At 42.9% G+C, this 19,248-nt stretch overlaps 1 protein-coding gene across 1 annotated transcript in view; it reads left to right on the top strand.

The window, feature by feature from the left end:
- Positions 1-6,040: 6,040 nt before the first annotated feature.
- The window catches only part of DAZAP1 (DAZ associated protein 1), a 58,185-nt gene continuing 44,977 nt past the window's right edge, over positions 6,041-19,248 (top strand). Inside the window, 7 exon segments of the mRNA XM_085896235.1 lie at positions 6,041-6,162; positions 6,807-6,827; positions 12,990-13,030; positions 14,815-14,981; positions 15,239-15,292; positions 15,418-15,465; positions 15,834-15,947. Of these exon segments, the coding sequence (XP_085752361.1) occupies positions 6,134-6,162; positions 6,807-6,827; positions 12,990-13,030; positions 14,815-14,981; positions 15,239-15,292; positions 15,418-15,465; positions 15,834-15,947 (474 nt within the window). The 5' untranslated portion in view covers positions 6,041-6,133.

The following is a 19,248-nucleotide window of genomic DNA, read 5'->3' as shown; positions in this document are numbered from 1 at the left end:
CATATTTCCTCACTGGATTGGGAAACCAACTCTTTTTGAGGTGAAAAGGTCAAAGGTCAACTCAAGGTCAAACTTCTAAAATTATCAAATTTCGTCTGAAAAATCGTCAATTTTCATCTGATTAACCTGAACATTAAGCAGCGATTGCAGAGTGCATCGCTGAATTTGGAAAGCAACTATTTTAAGGTCAAAGGTCAACTCAAGGTCAAACTTCTAAAATCATCAATTTCAATCTGAAGAACAATCAATTTTCATCCGATTGACCTGAGCTTTGATTAAGATTGTCAATTTTAATCTTGATGAAATGGACAATTTGATGTATCCATGGCAACCTTTGGAGAGGGTGGGGGGGTTGAGTTCGCAAGTATTGTGCTCTGCACGACATCTTTTTCTTGTTTGTTACTTACAAAATCTAAAGATTTCGTAAGTATATTGATGACTTCCGTCCTCTGTTTGTGTGTTTGTTTGTGTGTGTGTGTGTTTGTTTGTCGGCACGATAACTCGAGAACAGAAGAAGCTACCAATGTCAAATTACACCACGTGATTCAGGAGGGTGGTGGCTAGTGCTGATTAGATTTTGGTCAAAATCGGTTAAAGGTCAAGGTCACAGTGAGGTCAAACATTCGATTTATGATGGTTTGATACAGAATCATCGTAGAAACTTCTGGTTTGCGTCGCTACCTTATCTGGAGACAGCTTTTATTGGACAAGGTCAGAGGTCAAGTTGACGATTTCGTAAGTACCAGTCTATGACTGCTTGTTTGTTTGTCTGTCTGTCTGTCTGTTTGTCCGCACAGAACTTTTGTTTTTCTCCACAACTGCTTGTCGGATTGAGACTAAATTTTCACCATTGGTGTGACGACTCATGTGAAATGTTGTAATGATAATTATGACGTCATCGGCCACGTGGTGTGGCAGCCATGTTGGAAAAACGGGAAAACTTTGGACCTCTGTATCTCTGAAACCTCACCAAGCAAAAAATTGAAACTTGGCACACGGCAAATCCTCATCGGGAATAAGTGTGGTTTTTTTTTTATGACGTCGGAGGTACCCTCTTTATAACGTCATAATTTTATATGTACAATGCTACATCCAATTAGTATGAAAATTTTTTGAGTGTCATCTCGGGATAAAATGGTCCACAGAAAATAAATTAATGACGTCATCGGTCACGTGATTTGGCAACCATGTTGTTTTTTTTTCGATTAAACTTTCAAAAATCTTCTCTGAAGTGGCTGAACAGATCGAGGTGAAACTTTACACGTATTGCCGCCTGTCCATGAGGAACAAAAGGTTCACACACATAATGTCATTGGTCACATGGTTTGGCAGCCATATTGGATTTCCCCTAAAACCTGTAAAAACACACCACTCAAAAAAGTCCTGGTGAGGGTTTGCAACCTCCGATTGCTCTTTTTCTTGTTCGTATTATTTTGTATGTAGCCTGCGGTTGCTGGTTACGTCATTGGTGGGAGCATGTCTGTGCCGCTGATGCAGTGCCCCCATTCCCAATAAGGTGGTACTCATTTTGCCAACCTCGGAAGGATGACAGGCTGAGCCAACCCACCTGATGTTATTCCACCTGGCTCAGCAAACCTACCAAACTCAATTGACCCTAAGATCTCAGCCCAACCACCTTAACCATTAAGCAAACCCCAGGCTTATGAAGGTGGTGCTGTGGCCTCATTCTCAACCACTGTTTTCTATATACGGTGTAGGTACTACAAAATATCGCTTGATAAGGAGTTCCAGGCTTTTTTCCCTGCGCTAACAAAGGTACGGTGGTGTAGGTGTTTGTCTTAGTCGGGATAGTGTGCAACTTCGAGGTGATGGTGTTCCCATAAACCTACTACTCTTGTCCTAAGTGGGGAAGTTTGTGGGTTTGCGAGATGCTGCTGAAGAAACCTCGGTGAGTTATTGCAGTGCATCCTGTAAACATCACTCATTGTGACCACGGTATGCCGGTGGTGAACGGGATGGACGTGTGTGGTCAGTGGGTAACGTACCGGTCAAGCGGACTGTTCCAGTTTCTCTTTGGTGGTATCGAGGTTTTTGAATGTCATCATCTCGGCAAGTGGAGGGTATTCCATAATGGAGAGGAGTTAGGTCGGAGGTGAAAAGACTTTTCTCAACTCGGCACTCACCGGTGGGTGCGACGTGGAGACACATTGCTGTACAGGGTGTTTGCTGAACTCCGCTTGCTGAACTTTATCAGAGACGGTATCCATGAGATCCAACGAAACCCAAGTAATTCGACCAAGCGAAGCGACATCGAGTCTGTTTATTTCTGAAATACGTGAAACACCCTGCAAACCCATACCTAAATTGAACCAGACTTTTTCGAACGCCGGCCACATTTTCCATCCAATCATCATGTAACTTTGTTTAGACATTCTACATGGGAAGGACTTCCAATGTTGAAAGTTTCGTATCAATTGGTGAAGCAGTTATGGAGAAAAAGTAAATACCGGGTGTGGGGGGGGGGAGGGGTCAGTTTATTGGACAATCAGTCTAATCATCTCTACATTAGCAAATAGAGACGTGCAGTTGAAATGTGCATAGCAGAGGGATGGGGGTATTGTACAACACCATTTGAAGTTGTCTGCATAATATAAAGGAAGAGGGTTTTCTAGAATCTAGAGCAACGGAGGGGTCATTAATGTAGATGAGAAACAAGACTGCCCAAAACACTAATTTGGGAACCTCCACTTGGAGATGGGACGAGAGGGTTCCAATGATTGGCGACACCTTGACTGCGTGAATGGAGGAAGGCAGAAACACAGGAATGAAGGCGGATGCCTGAAGTATGCCAGACGGTGTCGAATGCCTAAGATACGTCCAGGGAGACAGTCCTATAACCCCTTGTTTGACATTGAGGGCATCCAACCATTACTGAGAAAGGAACCGCAGCTTGGCCAGAGTTGGGTGACCGGGACGGAATCCAAACTGATAGTCAGAGATCAGGCTACTTCAAACTAGGAATGATTTGACATCTCGAGCAATTATGGATTCCATGAGCATTTGATTGTAATTGGAAGCAAACGAACTGGTCTGTAGTTGGTGGGGTCTGTTTTTTTTTTTGCACTTTTCTTGTGGAGGGGAGTGATGTTTGCTGACTTCCAGACAGAGGTAACGCTGACCAAAGGAGAAGGAGAGACTGAATTGGGCAGATAGAGGTGAAGCAAGAACAGCTGAATAGAATCCAGGAGAGCATGATGCCATCTGAGCCTGTTACCGAAGCAGGGTCGAGACCAGACAAATTTCTCTACCTCCTTGGGTGAGAAGGACACGGCGTCCAGTCGTCGGTGGGCATGACATCTCGGTGGGATGGGGATTAAAGGGGAATACACCAGAGACAGACGAGACAAGGAGCCACGGTGAGTTGGAGGAAGCTTGGAGAGAGAGAGAGACAGAGAGAGAGACAGAGAGAGAGAGAGAGAGAGAGAGAGACAGAGAGAGAGAGACAGACAGAGACAGAGACAGAGACAGAGACAGAGACAGAGACAGAGACAGAGACAGAGACAGAGACAGAGACAGAGACAGAGACAGAGACAGAACAAGAGAGAGTTCGACCTTGAGATTTGTAAGATTATGTTTCCTCGTTTTCTTCAGGGTGGACACACTTGTTTCGAGCATTATGGAACGAAGGAACTAGTTACCTTCAGTAAGGTTAGCCTTCCATGTTGAGAAAGCCAGTTGCTTGACCGCAACCACTCACCATGGGATTCAACGCACCACGGTCTAGAGTCTCGACTCTCGAGGATGGATGGGAAAACTGCAAACAGGATGGGATAAACGAAGTGGTGCATGAGAGAAACTATTCCCACATGGATCACTCTCAGGTGCTGTGGAGTCAACCATGCTGGGTATGGTTGAGAGAAGACCAGCAAGAAGCAGTACTTTGACACTGGGTCACATCTGAGTTGGTGTCTGGGCAGCAACTTGTGCCCGACAAACGGATTGAGCAGGTAGTTCGCATGTGTCATGTGGATGTTCTTCGGGGTGCATAGAGGATGATCACTTGTTTCCATGGAGATACATCTGTATGACTGTATTTCATATGTACATGTGTATCTCCCTCCCTCCAAGCTCATGCATCTCTGGACCGAGAAAGGATTGTTTGTAAGTATTTGCTCTAATCGAGCTCGGTTGCTCGGCTATTCAACTAAAACCAAACCTGAACGTTCCACATGTTTTGGATAGACTGAACAAGAAGGAACCCGTTCAAACAACAAGCCATATTTGATATGCAGACGTTACCTTCACGCTCTTTTCGGCCCCACGAGCCTGATTGGCAACACCTTGACAGCCTGTGTTGTGTTGTGGGGAACAGCCTGAGATGGACCCACACCACCACCTTTCTGTGCTCATTTTAATCTCGTTGTTTTGTTTAATTACTTTTGATTATATTGATTGGCATCGTTGGGTTGAGTTGGGTTGGCAATTACTTCAAGTTGGAGTTTGGCAGGGGAGGGGGAGAGAGAAAAGATAGAACAGAGTTGGGAGGGAGAGTGGTTGAGGACTTTTGGTGGTGAGGGAGGGTATTGAGGTGTTGTGGTTGGGAGGGGGGTTGAGGTGTTGTGGGAAGAGGTATGTTGAGGTGTTGTGGTGGGGAGGGAAGAGGTTGAAGTGGTGGGGTTGAGAGGGGGAGGTAGAGATGTTGTGGTGGGAGGAGGATATTGTGGTGTTGTGATTGTAGGGGGAAGGTTGAGGTGTTGTGGTAGGAGGGGGATATTGAGGTGTTGTGGTTGGAGGAGGGAGGAAGTTGAAGCGTTGCGGTTGGGGGGGGGGGGAGGTTGAAGTGTTGCGGTTGGGGGTGGGGGTTGAAGTGTTGTGGGGAGGGGCAGGGGAGGTTGAGGTGGGGAGGGGGAGATTGATATGTTGTGGGGAGGAGGAGGTTGAGGTGTTGTGGTTGGAGGAGGGAGGAAGTTGAAGCGTTGCAATTGGGGGGGGGGGAGGTTGAAGTGTTGCGGTTAGGGGTGGGGGGTAGGTTAATGCGTTGCGGTTGGGGGGGAGGTTGAAGTGTTGTGGGGAGGGGTAGGGGAGGTTGAGGTGGGGAGGGGGAGGTTGATATGTTGTGGGGAGGGGGAGGTTGAGGTGTTGTGTGGGGGGGTAGGTTGAGGTGTTGTGGTGGATGTGGGAGGTTGAGGTGTTGCAGGGGGCGGAGGTTGAGGTGTTGTGGTGGATGTGGGAGGTTGAGGTGTTGTGGTGGATGTGGGAGGTTGAGGTGTTGTGGTGGATGTGGGAGGTTGAGGTGTTGTGGGAGACGGTGAGGAGTGGGGTGGAGGTTTGAAGGCTTGGAGTGGGGGGGGGGGGGATTGAAGCCACCGGGTTGGGAGAGGGATCGATGACTTGGGGTTTGAGGGATCCAAGGATCCTGAGTTAAAATCCCACTCGGCTGTTTAATTAATACCAGGAGGGGTTGACTCTGCCTGTCATCCTTCCGAGGTCGGGAAAATGAATCCCAACTTGCTGGTACAGGAAGACTCCTGTCTCGGAGTGGTGACCCGTCCAGGATTGTGCCCAATAGGCACCAACGCTCTGTACAGACTATGGTCCTGATGGATGGTTTGAAGGGTTGGTGGTGAGTTGAGGACTTGAACTCGCATTTAACATTTCGCGAATGTTCCGCAGGTTCCGCTCCTTTATTTTATAAGCGGTGTATTAACCCAAGATGAAGTTTGCCTTTCACCGGGCATTGGGTGGGAGGAGCGAATGACCCTCCCGACGTCTAACAGCTCAATGCCATGTAGTAATAAAATAATTTCCTTAAATAAATCGTTTCGTTCCCGGTGATTCTTTTCTCTCCATCTTGGAATAATCTTTTGTTTGTTCCCCACCTCGTTACCTCAACACGACACAAAATGGACGACCCCGCTTAAAAAATTTTTTATTATTATTTTTTTAATACTCGCTCCGTCCCTGAACGCCGATGTTATTTTTTCCTTTCACGTATTATCGCATTTTCAAGGCGTGATGTGAAACGATAAAAAGGAATCGTGAACGGATTTGTGCGTTTCCACAGAACACGTAGCTCCGCCCACTTCCCCCGTCCCGCCAACGCCCCTGCAAGGAAACCCCGTTTAGTCTTTCTCTCTCCCCTTTCTTTCTTTCTTGCTGCAGTACGGACGACATGGCGAACCAGGCTGGAGATGAAATTGGGTAAGTATACGGCACAAGTAAGGATAGAATAACACGTCAAGCTTATTTATTAGTAGAATCGTAATTGGTTTACAGAGTTTGCGATTTTTACCAAAAGTCCGCTAGAGGTTAAAATCTAAAAATGTCGATGTGTGAGCGATGAGGCCTTCGTCCTAACTCGAAGGCGTTTTCCAACCGTCATCACTAGGCCCAAAACTTGCTTTAGGATTTAAAAAATATATCTTTTTTATATATATATATAACGATTTATATTTTTATTATTATTTTATCGCAATTTGACATTGTCCGACAAGATCGTGAGAGTTTTATTTTAAAAAACCGCGAATATAAAATGTCGCGTCACGGCTTTATCTGTGGAGCTCGTGCCTCGCGTCACGTGTCGCCTTTTCCCTCCTACGCAGAGGATCGAAAGTGCAAGTGACGTTATTTTTTATTTTTTTAATATATATATTTTTTTTTAATAAAAAAAAAGAAAGCTTTCTTTCCCGATTTCCTTGAGGTTATTTCTCCTTTTTTTTTTTTAAAACCATATTTTACGTTGAAAATGCTGATATCATGAAGGCCCCTTGTTTTACCGCCATTTTTTTTTCCTTGGGGGCTGATCGTCGCCACGTGTTCGGCAACTGTGGCCTTCCATGAAAAAGCGCGACTCCCCTTCAAAATTAGTAAGTGATTGGCGACGTGTAAAGATTAATTTTACAAATTTTCCTGCATTTCGGTGTACTACTTTCGGATGGACAAGCTTAGAGTAATCGCTGAATGTCAAAAGTCCAGAAAGACAAAAACCTCGAGTTAAGTTTGTCTTGATTTTGTTGCTTTTAGTGTTTAAGATGCAAGAGATTTGCCATGTGGTTGATTTTTTTTTTCACACGCCCCCCCCCAAAAAAAAATAAGTAAATAACAACTCTGAACACGACGATGGTTCACGAGCGGTATTTAATGATGTAGATTGTTTCAGAAGTCAAGGATGAGATAATGTGATAATTTTTGACCAAGTTATAAAAATGATCAACATGATGTGGTACGAGTAACAGGTTATTCGCTGCAAAATGTCAAAAACCTGGTTTCGTTCAACAACTTTCAAAATTTGACCTTTGCATAACCTTTAAAGGTCACAAAACGATGTTGTGGACATTAAAATAACGAAACAGGATACGTGCTATAGCTTATTGGAGTTAGTTCGTCGAAGAAGGTCGAAAACCCGGTTAGAAACCCACAACTTTGAAAATTTGACCTTTGTGGCCTTTAAGGGTCAAAGGTCAAGGATTATGACCTTTGGTGCAAAACTTCCTCTGGAACATTCCAGGAACAATATAACGTCGTATGGGCTATATGGCATTTCACACTCCTCGGATTATCCATACTTTGATGAAATCTGGGTAAAAACAACCTTGAAGGGGGCGCCACGGGCAAGGTGTTCGAGATGGAGCAAAATGGTTTGAAGACTTTAGGTGGGGAATGACCTCAAGATTATGCATAAAAAATATTGTCATCCTTGCTCTCAAAGTTTGGGCGGTCGTATGATTTTTATGTCAAAATTCGCAATTTTCTAAGTTTTTGACCTTGGGAGGAAAATGAAAAATCGGACCAACAACAAGTTTTAGATAATTCATTTTGCTATTCAAATACCGAAGAACCCATTCCATTCAGTTAATTCCCTAGGAGAAGATAGATTTTTAATCCGACTACCCCATAAAATGGCTATTATTTTTGGGTGTGGCTCCGCCCATTGTGGGCGGAGCCACGCACTCATCCAGGAAAACGCAACCAGACTGATATCGAACGCATAACGAAGTTTCATCAACACCGGATCAAAGTCCACGGAGTTGTGCTCTGGACAGACAGACACACAGACATAATGAATATAGTGGTCGCTCTGGCTGGCACTCGTGAACCAATTTTGAAGGCACGCTTTATTATGTGTGGGTTTTCTCACAATGACTTGGTCGCACTTGAGTTTACAATCCTGAAACGTGGTTGTGACTTCAACCTGTGGTGATGAGATTACAACTGGAAACTCTGTCGAGTTAAACCCGAATGCCACATGGTGTTTGTTGTATTTAAGAAAATAATTGCTTGCTTTGCCCCACATTAAGTCTCAGGACGTGTGGGATGGCTCTCGGTCGTTTCGTCTGCCCACTTGGTCACTCGAGTTGAAGTGGGGTGGGTGGAATCCTCTAGAGGGCGACAAGATGTCAGAACAGTCTTCATGCATTGAGTGTGACGTCATCAAAATTCGAAAATGGCAATCGTTCAACACTGATGTACAGTTTAATATTTATCAGGAAAGGAAGGTTACCTGAAGCTTTAATAAAATACATTTGGAACTGCACAAATATGTTCACACCTTGGGGAATGACCTTGGAACTTCCTCTCTTTATTTAGTAAGGCACGTGACATTAATTTCAAGGTCATGCCGTAGAAGCCTCCCGACAAGACGTGATACTTGCTTTAAATGGAACATTTCCATTGCATTGTATTCTGGAGATTTCTCGCTCGTGTGCGGCTTTCACTCTTGTTTTTGTTTTCTGTTCCTTCCAAAATGAATCTTTGTGTCTCAAAAGCGCATTTTTCATTGTAAACTAGAAGGGCACTCGGTAGATTGCATACCTCCACCATGTCGTACCTGATCCACGAGAACATATCGGGGCCCAATACATTTTTGAAATATCATGCGAAACAGTACGCTGTATCGGTTTTGGCCCGATCTCTCAATGGTGAAGAATCACTTTTAAAAAAATTAAATAATTCTCATATCCGGATTCGTATCTTCACCAAAATCGAATCGATTCATTCTTGCCACACACCCCAACCTGTCCACAAAATTTCATCCTGACCATCCACAACTTTTTGAGATATCCTGCACACAAACAAACAAATGAAAAATCACTCGTAGAGCGACACTTGGCAAAACAACGCAAAGTAGAACTGCACTCAGTGGAGCGAAAACCTATGCCAGGTGGAGCAGTTCATGCTTTTGTATCCCACTGATGGGCTGGATCCGAAACTATATTTTGACCCTTTGGCCTATGTTCACCTCAAAATTAATAGGTGGTTTAATTCAGCGACCTGATATGCAAATGCTCTTCAAATTTCAAGTCGATTTGAATGAAAATTGAGGATTTTAGGCATTTGGCCTGTGTTGACCTTTTGGTACGATGTTGACCTCAAAAATAATAGGTGGGTGAATTCAGTGACCTGATATGTAAATCCTTTTCAAATTTCAAGTTAATTGGATGAAAATTGAACATTTTAGAACATATGGCTCAAATTGGTCTATTGGCCGATGTTGATGTCAAAATTAGTTGTTCCATGAATTGAGAGACCTGCTATGCAAATGATAAGAAGCTCGTCAAGTTTCATTGAAATTGTGTGTTTGGTTCAACTGCTAGTGGCTGAAGTGTTTACTGTCACTCACTCGCTCTCACATTGCTCGATCCGATGAGCTAATGATTTACAGCTCCATTTCCGGGAGTATGAGTGTTTTTGGAAAGTATCTTCACTATTTCTCAGGCTCATCATCTCTGCTTTGTTCTATTGTATCAATATTAAAACCTTACCTATTTGCTGTCTGCGTGTATGATGGGTTTTTTTTTGGTTTTTTTTTTAACACTCTAAAATCCACCTCTGCACACTCGGAGTACAACCACCAGTTATAACCTCGTTCCATCCAATGGTTTTGGAATGCACATTTCGAAACCAAACACACAAGACACTTGATATCTATATCACGTACAGGCATGTATAACCGGAAATCAGATGGACTATTCCCTCACCGTTTTACCTGAACTTTGTAAATTTGACGTTGAATCAAAGCTTTTTGATGCTTTGTGCTTATACTGATCATTCAGAAATGCAACCATGTTTGAAATAGCAATTTGTGAAGAAAATCGAGGAGGTCGTCTTTTATGCTCAAGCTCTGCTCGTACGTTTGTTTGTATGCGACCGCTCGGTTTTTTAAGCAAAGTAGTCTGTCTCTTCCTTGGCAATATTTACGAGGTGTGGTTTGCCATTGCCTTCGCAATTCAGTCGGGGCAGAAACTTGTAACTACCCTAACGTGGACAGCACACAGTGGGGTTAAGCAATCGTTTGTCTAACAGGCATCTGCCAATGATTGAGGAAATACTCTATTTCAACTGAATTTTATATTTTGAGCATTGTAGGACATGAATCTGAACACGAACCTGTAGTTTAGCAGTACATTATTTGGCTCTTGAATTTGGCAAATTGTAGGAATCTTGGCCTGAGTGAACATGCGTGCTCACGGTAAAACAATTGTTTGTCTGGCAGTGAAACAAAATTGAAAATCATTCCAAACAGGAAACTTACCCTTTTTGAGGACATTGTAAAGGACAAACGGGCACAAATAACTCGTGTAACATGTTAAACAAGGCAGTGTGAAAGATGCTGCATCATTGGCGATAAACTTGCCATTCAATGGTTTTTCTCAAACCTTTAAAATCTTTTTTTTTTTTATTGAATTAGATATTTGAACACTGGAACACAAATCGCCTCCTCCTTGGCACTTCCAAAAAACCTTCATTTGAGTATTACAGTAAAACTTGTGTTATCCGGCACATTGGAGGGATCTCAAGTTGTTTACACATGACCGCACAGCTGACTCACCAACTATTACACCATCAGAACAAGGGGGAAAGAACAAACGAAAAAAAAAACGACCCGGCCTCAGCTGTGAAAACGAGCCTTTTCTCAACTCTCTGCCGCAGCCTCATGGTTGAAGAGCGGCAGCCATCCGTCGTAAATCCACAACCATCCAAGGTGCCACGGAAATCTCTGCTTCTCAAAACGTCAGACATTCACTTCCTTGCTCTTGAAAACTCTTATGTGACATTTCCTGAGTCGACGTTCAACGTACCAAAAATGAAATCCAGGAACAAATCGTTGCCATGACGCACCTGGCCTTCTCTGCCTAACGGCCAATCACATGATCCCAAATCTTGGGGAGAACATTTAAGTGAAAACTTGGGGGGGGGGGGGGAGAAGAATATCTTGACATGCTTGTGAAAGTTTCTGATGGGCATTAAGCTTACAGCACCTAGGAAGTGATGCAGCTGAACCTTGTACAATAACATTTCATGAGGAAGAGGCTAAAAACAATACAGCAAGTCCACCATAAAGAAATGGTTAAAAAAAACTCTCGAGTTGAATAAGATGAACCCAATAAACATGAGAAAGTGGAAGTTGACACTTTAGAATGAACATCAACTCCAGTGCGGTTGGAGCTATTGAGGCAATATCTGTGCGTGCTTTGTGTGCTGTTATGAAGCAGGTGCTAGATAATTGTCAGGGAGATGAATGACGAAGAAATAGAAAGTTGGAGAAATTGGGAGATATAGAGAAATGGGGGAGGGTGGACAAAAAAACTGACTTTTTTTTTTTTTCTGTTTGCATATTTGGTTAACAAGCAGGAGCAAAGTCCCGTGGGTGACTGATAACAGGGCCTTTACTGTACTCGGGCGGAATTTTACACCTTTTCGACCAATTGTATTTTCCGTGCGTTCTGTTAGTGGAGTGACAGCAAGATTCAGACAAAATGGCATCGCCGAGCAATGTGACCACAGTTAACTTTGTCAAAAATATCTGCTTGTTTAACGTTGTCCCATCAATTTGTGTGCTGTTCCTCTAACCTTGTGTCATTTCAATGGACAGTCGTGCACATTGATTCTTCACACTGCAAACACCAGGATGATGGTTTGCAGCTGGGTTAATACAAACAAAACACAGACGCCTGATTAGCCGACTTGGAGAAGAGTGCATGTGGATGTGGTTTATGAACGCTTTGTGCTTTAGACTGTCATTTATATACGCCATTTCTGATTCAAATACTACAAGCCAAACCCGTGCTCCTCGCGAAGTTTCTAAAGTGAGGGTTCGTTAGGCCGTCAATATATCCAGTGTTCACAATGTGATTTATCGAATTTCTTTATATACAATGTTTCTTGTTACTTTTTTTTTTGTCAAATACACCTTCTGAGGTAGTCACCATGTGCAAAAAGAGGGTTTTACATTGCAGATGCTGTTTTCTAGGAGTGGCATTACGCCTCTCAGTGGTGACGGTCTGTCCACCACAGACGTAATGACATCAGCGAATGTCCGATTACATTACGCCTCTTGGCGGTGACGTCGCATGTCACCATGCAAACGAATGTAAAAATTAGAAAATCGCCAAAAATTCCCAAACCTGTCCGTCTGGTGACAATCTCTCCAGCAGTTTCGGAGGAGATACGTCCACAAAATATGGCTTAGCGTATTAATATAATAATGAAGGATTATTTTGCAGCAAGACGTGTGTTCCACATTAAAAGATAAACAAAATGAACCTGGGTTCATAGAAACATCCTATTTTACAATTGAACATTGCTTATAAGTTATAACTTGAAAATGACATCCATTGCATATTTATCATGTATTGGGATGGGTTTGATTCTTTCATCAGATATCCCAAGTAACATCGATTTCGAGAATTGTGTATTTTACGTGAGCATTTCAGGAGAGGAAAAAGTAATTATTGCCCATAACTATTTATATTCAGAAAAGTTCCTGCTTGTTGTCATCATATCCTGGATCTGTGGCATATTTTTTATATATATATATATATATATATATATATATATATATATATATATATATATATATATATATATATATATATATATATATATATATATATATATGTTCAACTTTGTATCCGTTTTGAAGTCAAGTCGATCTCATTGAAAGTGCAGATTTTGCTTGACTTGTGCTTTTGTAACATCCAAAAACAGAATGCTGATCATGGGTGTTTCTTTTTCTTCTTTATCTGCAGCAAACTTTTCGTTGGTGGATTGGATTGGAGTACAACCCAAGGTATTGTGCTGTTTAATTATTTGCTCTTACTATTAATGACACGAACGAGGAGCTTCATGATCCAACAATGCAATTGGACAGAGATGCTCCACAAAAGCTTTTACCATCCGGTAACCACAGAAATGTCTTCCTATTCGGTTTTAAAAGCTAAATCCTGATTCGAGTCCGACCATGTATTCCTGAGATGGAACCAGGCACAATGAACTTTCATAACTAAGGACTATTTGGGCTTGTAACTTTTCTGATCCAACTGGGTTCCATCCTTATAGTTCATTTCATGTACGTGGGTGCAAGCTCTTCCTGATCGTGCAAGTCTATCCATTACATTAGTGAAGGATATCTCGTGACACGATTAATTACTTTACACTTGCTCGCAGATATTTCTTGAGGAGCAAACAAAACTCGACAAAGCAATGTTAACCCCAAGGATTGAATATGACATTTGATCGCTCTGACGTTCCAAACAGATGATTGAAGTGCAGCAATTTCTTCGCCGATGTCCTCAGTGTCCCTAAAAAGTGACGTTGGCAGTAGTTTTCCATTTGAATTAATGTAAAGAGCATTTAATGCATCCGAATCTAAAAAAATAATTGGCACTAAAAACACCTCAGAATTAAAAAAAAAACATGCAAGGAGGATGATCATCTGGCAGAATCCATCTCCCCAATTCCTCTACCTCCTGATGCTTCATGGAAATTCACTTCACTTTTAAAAACGAGTCTCGGTTCATGTGATAGATGGTGAATAAAGACAGTTTATTGGAAATTCACTTAAAAATAAACGCGCACCAACGGGAACCGTCAACATTGTATGGAAACGTCGTGAGGTTTAAGTGTTCTGCGATTGGTTAGCGATGTAGTGAACAATGTTGTTGGTGAACTTACTGTATATTTAAATGAAGTTTGGGCCAGCATGGTTTTCAAACTGGGTTGTTTGTTGCCTTTTCTTCCTTTCTTTTCCTGAGCCATCTGTTGTGCTTTATTTTGTACTTGTAGTCCTATCCAATAATAGCATAAATTTTTGTGATTGACATGGTATCAAAAAATTAACCAATAAATTCTGTAAATGTGCAACCTGATGTAAAATGTTTCCTTCCAAAGTACATCTATCCTTTAGTGTACCAAAATTTGCTCGAGTAAGAATGATCAGCCAGCAAAATTGACTTTTGATTGTGTAATAATGTGTCACACACAGTCCTCTTCCCCACTCCCCTCAAATCGCATTGTTCTTTGGATTTCTCAACTTTGTAAATGGGCCTCGATCGCATCAGTTTCATATTGGGCAAATATAAAGGGTGTTCACGTACCTCACATTGCTGTGCAACCGGCTGGGTTGTTGCAATTACACTATGGAATACCTGGACTTTTCACAAATGGTAAGATGTACGAATCCAATGACAATCAGTTTATCTTTCTTCTTGAATACAATGAGCATGGCCTGTCTCGTCAGTGTGTGCTGTGTTGCTGTTACCTTTTAACGCTGCAAAGCATCTAACGATCTCCGCAGCTCTTGTCAAGTCCTTTATGGCACTCAATTCAACCATTAATGGCCAAGTGCTTCATCAATCCGTGCAGGTCCAGATTGCTGGCTCAATCATAAGTGTTAATGTGTGCTGCTGTGACATTTAAGTTGCCATTACCTTTGTATCACCCTCAGCTATCACAGCAAATATTTTGCAATAACAGTACAACTTAAGTCTGGAGCCTCTATTCTCTTGATTTCATCAGCTTGTGCTCTTTTGATCCTGTTTTCGAATGTTTTCTGCTTGTTTTTCCTGATTGCAGAGGGTCTGAAGAACTACTTTACACAGTATGGCGAGGTGATCGACTGTGTGATTATGAAGGACAAGGTCACAAACCAGTCCCGTGGTTTTGGCTTTGTTAAGTTCAATGATCCAAACTGCATCGGCACTGTGCTGAGCAACCGGCCTCATACCCTGGACGGACGGACGGTGAGAATGAGTCTCTCATGATGCCCCTTAAAAACCTCCCTTTTATTTTTATTTTTCAACGACTCTACTTGCTTGTATCTTCCTCTACTACATCTTCTTCCTCTTTTCAAACTTTGGAAAATTCTATTATGTATTCTACTGATCATAAACACATTTATGCTGTTGTTACTTTTGTACCTTGTCACAAGAGAGGTGAAATGCCCTTGGATAAGTCGCTTATAATAAATTATGTGCATTTTTCTTTTTTCTTTTTTCAGATTGATCCAAAACCGTGCACACCTCGGTCGATGCAGTCAAAATCGGCACAGGGGGTAAGCTATGGAAGTGCATTCCTGTGTTCAAAACGTTCTTGTGGTGTTCTGTTGGGTATAGTGATTGTCTTGGGCTTGTTTGCATTCAGTAGTTGTGTTCATCTTGGATGTTAATTCTTCCACAGGGACAGACGTGGGAAAAGCCACAGGGAGGAGGAATGCCTTACCAGCCAGTGAGTCTTGCATCTGATGCCTTCAGAAATAAATAAATGAATTTTGTTTTTGGCGAAAACTTTGCTTCATTATATTTCAACACGAGTTTGTATCAGATTTGGTTGTGAAGTTTTCAGTAGTTCTGGCAGCCTCTGCAGCTTAATAACAACATTGTTTTTTTGCTTAATAACAACAATGACCACTATATTCATTATGTCTTGACTCCACACCTGCTTTCCCCAGCCACACACTATATGTTCAAGTTGTTCTTTTTGCCTTTATTTGAGAGACATTTGATTCCTTGGTTGGATTGATAAGTAGTACAGATCAATTTTTTTTTATATATATTCGTGTTAGTTGCAACAAAACCCCCTCCATGTTTTTGCAGAGACAGGGTTCCTCTCCGACTTCTGGGGGCAAGTCCAAGAAAATATTTGTTGGAGGTATTCCACACAACTGCGGCGAGCCTGAGCTCAGGGACTATTTCAGACGCTTTGGTGTGGTATGTGATTCGCTTTCTCGCAAAATGTCTTCAAATCAATTGTATTTAATACTGTGCGTAAATTTTTTAAAATACTTAACAAGGTGTTTGCTTTGCAACAATGTTATCCTTTGACTCGTACTTGCTTCTAAGTTGTCTAGTCTGGGTTTGAATCTCAACCCAACTACATCAACTGTCATCCTGTTGTTTCACAGGCAGGGTGATTCTTCAGTGTGTATGCCGTCCCTCGGATGCATGTTTAAACCGGATGTCCTGTCTGCCAGAATTAGTCGATGCACATTAAATATCCTATGGTGATTATTTTTTTTCCCGCGAAGAATAGGCGAGCCATCACCAGTACCTTGAACAAATTACAAATTCCTGCCCTAACCTGAGTTGAACGTCATGCCTGGCCAGCCTGTTCGTGAGAAATTGAGCGAAGCCAACCCCCGGCCAACAATGTGGGGATACTTATGGCCTTTAAATTCTCTTGTCCTTGAATCTTTGAAGCTGCACTGAGAAATTTAGCACCATCAAATTTAATAAATTTGCCCAAACTTTTTTGGATTTATCTCTGTAATGAAAAAACAAGACAAAGTTAATTATCATAAGGCCTTAGTTATTTTATAACTTGGTTTATGCAATTCTTTAGCTGAAATGTAGGGTCGGTAGGTCGAAATATAAATATAATTTCAATTTTTAGAAATTATATATTTTAATGATTTTTTTTCAGATGCTCCATGGAAAAGACAAGCGTAGGGGGGAGGGGTGGGAAATAAATATAAATCCCAGACCAGGAGGATCTAAGAAAACATTGAAGATGGAAGACCATTCAAATGCAGGATGCCCATGTTCACTGTATCATCTGATGTGAAAAACAATAAAGAAGGATTAAAACTTGTTTTTCACTATATAGTCTGGCATGTTTTTCTTATAGAACCTGTTGGATCATCAAACAAATGAAAACGATGCTGAGAAGATAACTGTCCAAGTCGTAGATGTGTGCGTGCACACCAGTGCATAGTGCTGGATATGATTTTAAAAAGGTGTCTACTAGGAGTCAACACGCTCAAAACGGTCAATCAGAGCCTTAACTAGCTCTTACTTTTCAGTGGGCATCTGATGGTACCGTCTCCCAATCCCCATGAGCACATCGAAGGCTGATTTCTGTTCGTTGAAGGCTGAATATCAGCATCTCACAGGGAAACTTTGACGTACTTGGCACCAAAATCTTTCAATACGAACAGCGGTGTACAACTTTCGATGGAAACAAAATCTGTACGATCGAGAGTAGCCTGCGAATCATCCCTGCTGCTGCACTGAATTGATGCAATAGTTTGGCCAGAATATTCGTCGTCAAGATGTTGTGTGATTAAATCACCAATACAGTCACTCGCATTTATACCGCTGACATACTTCTTAACAATCACTTTCGCCCCAGAAACCACAGTCTATCTGAACCACGCTGGCCACTGCTCAGATGCCATGACCGAAGAGTACTGCGCAGCTCGACTGCGCAGTTTGGTTCAAGGTGACTCGGCATTTTGGCGTGCGCGCGCACGAAATTGTATTTTGAAAATAAATGCCGACGTTTACATTTCGGGTTTTGAAACTTTTGCACCTTCGGCGGAAAATGTATAAATATAAAAGGCTAAAATGTGTTTTATATTTATATTTCATTTCGCAAATATACCATTGGCGGATCCGTAAACCAAGTTATAAAATAACTAAGGCCTAACCTCTAATGTGTTGGTCTCTCCTTGAGTGTCATTTCCCTGGTCTCTGTTTATGCTCCGACTGAGGCGAGTGATCTCACCGTGAAGGATGCATTCTATGCCACGCTCAAGTCTGGTTGATCAGTACCTCAGGCGAGATGCACTTCTTCTAGGCTTGGGGGATTTCAATGCATCGATTGGAACTGATAGTGATGGTTATGAGACGTGTGTTGGTCCCCATGGGTCTGGAACTGTGAACCTGAATAGCACTAATTTCCTTGACTTTGCAAGAAGTCATGGACTTAGGGTGGCCGGTTCATGGTTTCAGCACCCACAAGCTCATCGCTGGATGAGCGATGAGCTTGGTATTCCAACACTGGCGGTGTGGCAAAGGAGATTGACCATGTGCTCGTTGATGGTCGCTGGAGGATGATCCAGAACTGCCGTCTATCGGAGTGCTCAGTTCCTCAATACTGACCACCGGCCTGTTGAAGCAACTCTTAAGTTGCACTTTAAATCCAGGAGAATGGTACCATCCCAGCCTTGGCTGGATGTTGGCCAGCTCAAGGATGAGAGGGCAGCTGAGGAGTTTGTGAACAAGCTGAGTGGAGATTTGGGTGGTCTGGGTCCTGAAGAGTTGTGGAGTGCCTTCAAGACCACCATCCTTGATGTTGCCAGTGGATGTCTTGGAACGCACCATAGGGCGAAGAAGAATTTTCTCTCGGGGACGCTGGATACCACTGACCAGAGTCACAGGGCCAGGCTGAATGGCAGAGCTGAGCTGTTCAGAGAGCTGAGGCATCAAACTATGTGTGCTAAGGGTGGACAAGGAGGCCGATTTATGAGAAATCTGTGCGGGGAAGAGCATCACCTGTGTTCAAGTGATTCTTGTCCTGCTTACAGGGGAATTCGCGCATTGCGTTCATCCAAGCTCATCCCTCGGTGTACTGCAGTTGGAGCAGAGGGTGGTAGGCTCTTGACAGAGGAGTCTGAAGGGAAGGCCCGCTGAGCTGGTTACTTTGAGCGATTGTACCAGGCTGATCCACCAGCTGTCGAGTTGGACGTCAGGGGTGTTGCAATCACTGTTGCTGATGCTCCAATCAACTGTGGTCCACCTTTGTTTGTGGAAACGGGCTGCGGTGAACCGGTTGAAATGGGTTGAAGCTCCAGGGATCTGTGGCATCCATGCTGAACTCAAGGCTGGTGGAAATGTTGCACTCGTGTCGTTGCAAGCAGTTCTATGCTCTGCCTAGAACACAGGCATCATCCCAACTGACTGGAAGAGGGGCCTTGTTGTTCCTCTCTGGAAAGGGAAGGGTGGTCGCCAAGACTGCAACAACTACCGAGGGGTGACGCTGCTCTCAGTACCGGGCAAGGTCTTTGCTCGGATAATTTTTGATAGGGTTCGACACTATCTGCTTGAGCACCGGCATCGAGAGCAGTCAGACTTTACACCAAAGAGGTCAACGATTGACCGTATCCTTGCTCTTCGGGTCCTCACCGTATGCAGACGAGAGTTTCGGCAGGGGCTGCTTGCAGCTTCTGTTGATCTCTGTAAAGCGCTCGATTCAGTGAATCAGGATGCCCTCTGGAGGATTCTTGGTCTA

Source organism: Eptatretus burgeri, chromosome 9 (assembly GCF_056783735.1).
Source record: "Eptatretus burgeri isolate ZD-2024b chromosome 9, Ebu_testis_v1, whole genome shotgun sequence".
Taxonomy (NCBI): domain Eukaryota; kingdom Metazoa; phylum Chordata; class Myxini; order Myxiniformes; family Myxinidae; genus Eptatretus; species Eptatretus burgeri.
This window is presented reverse-complemented; position numbering and strand designations above follow the sequence as displayed.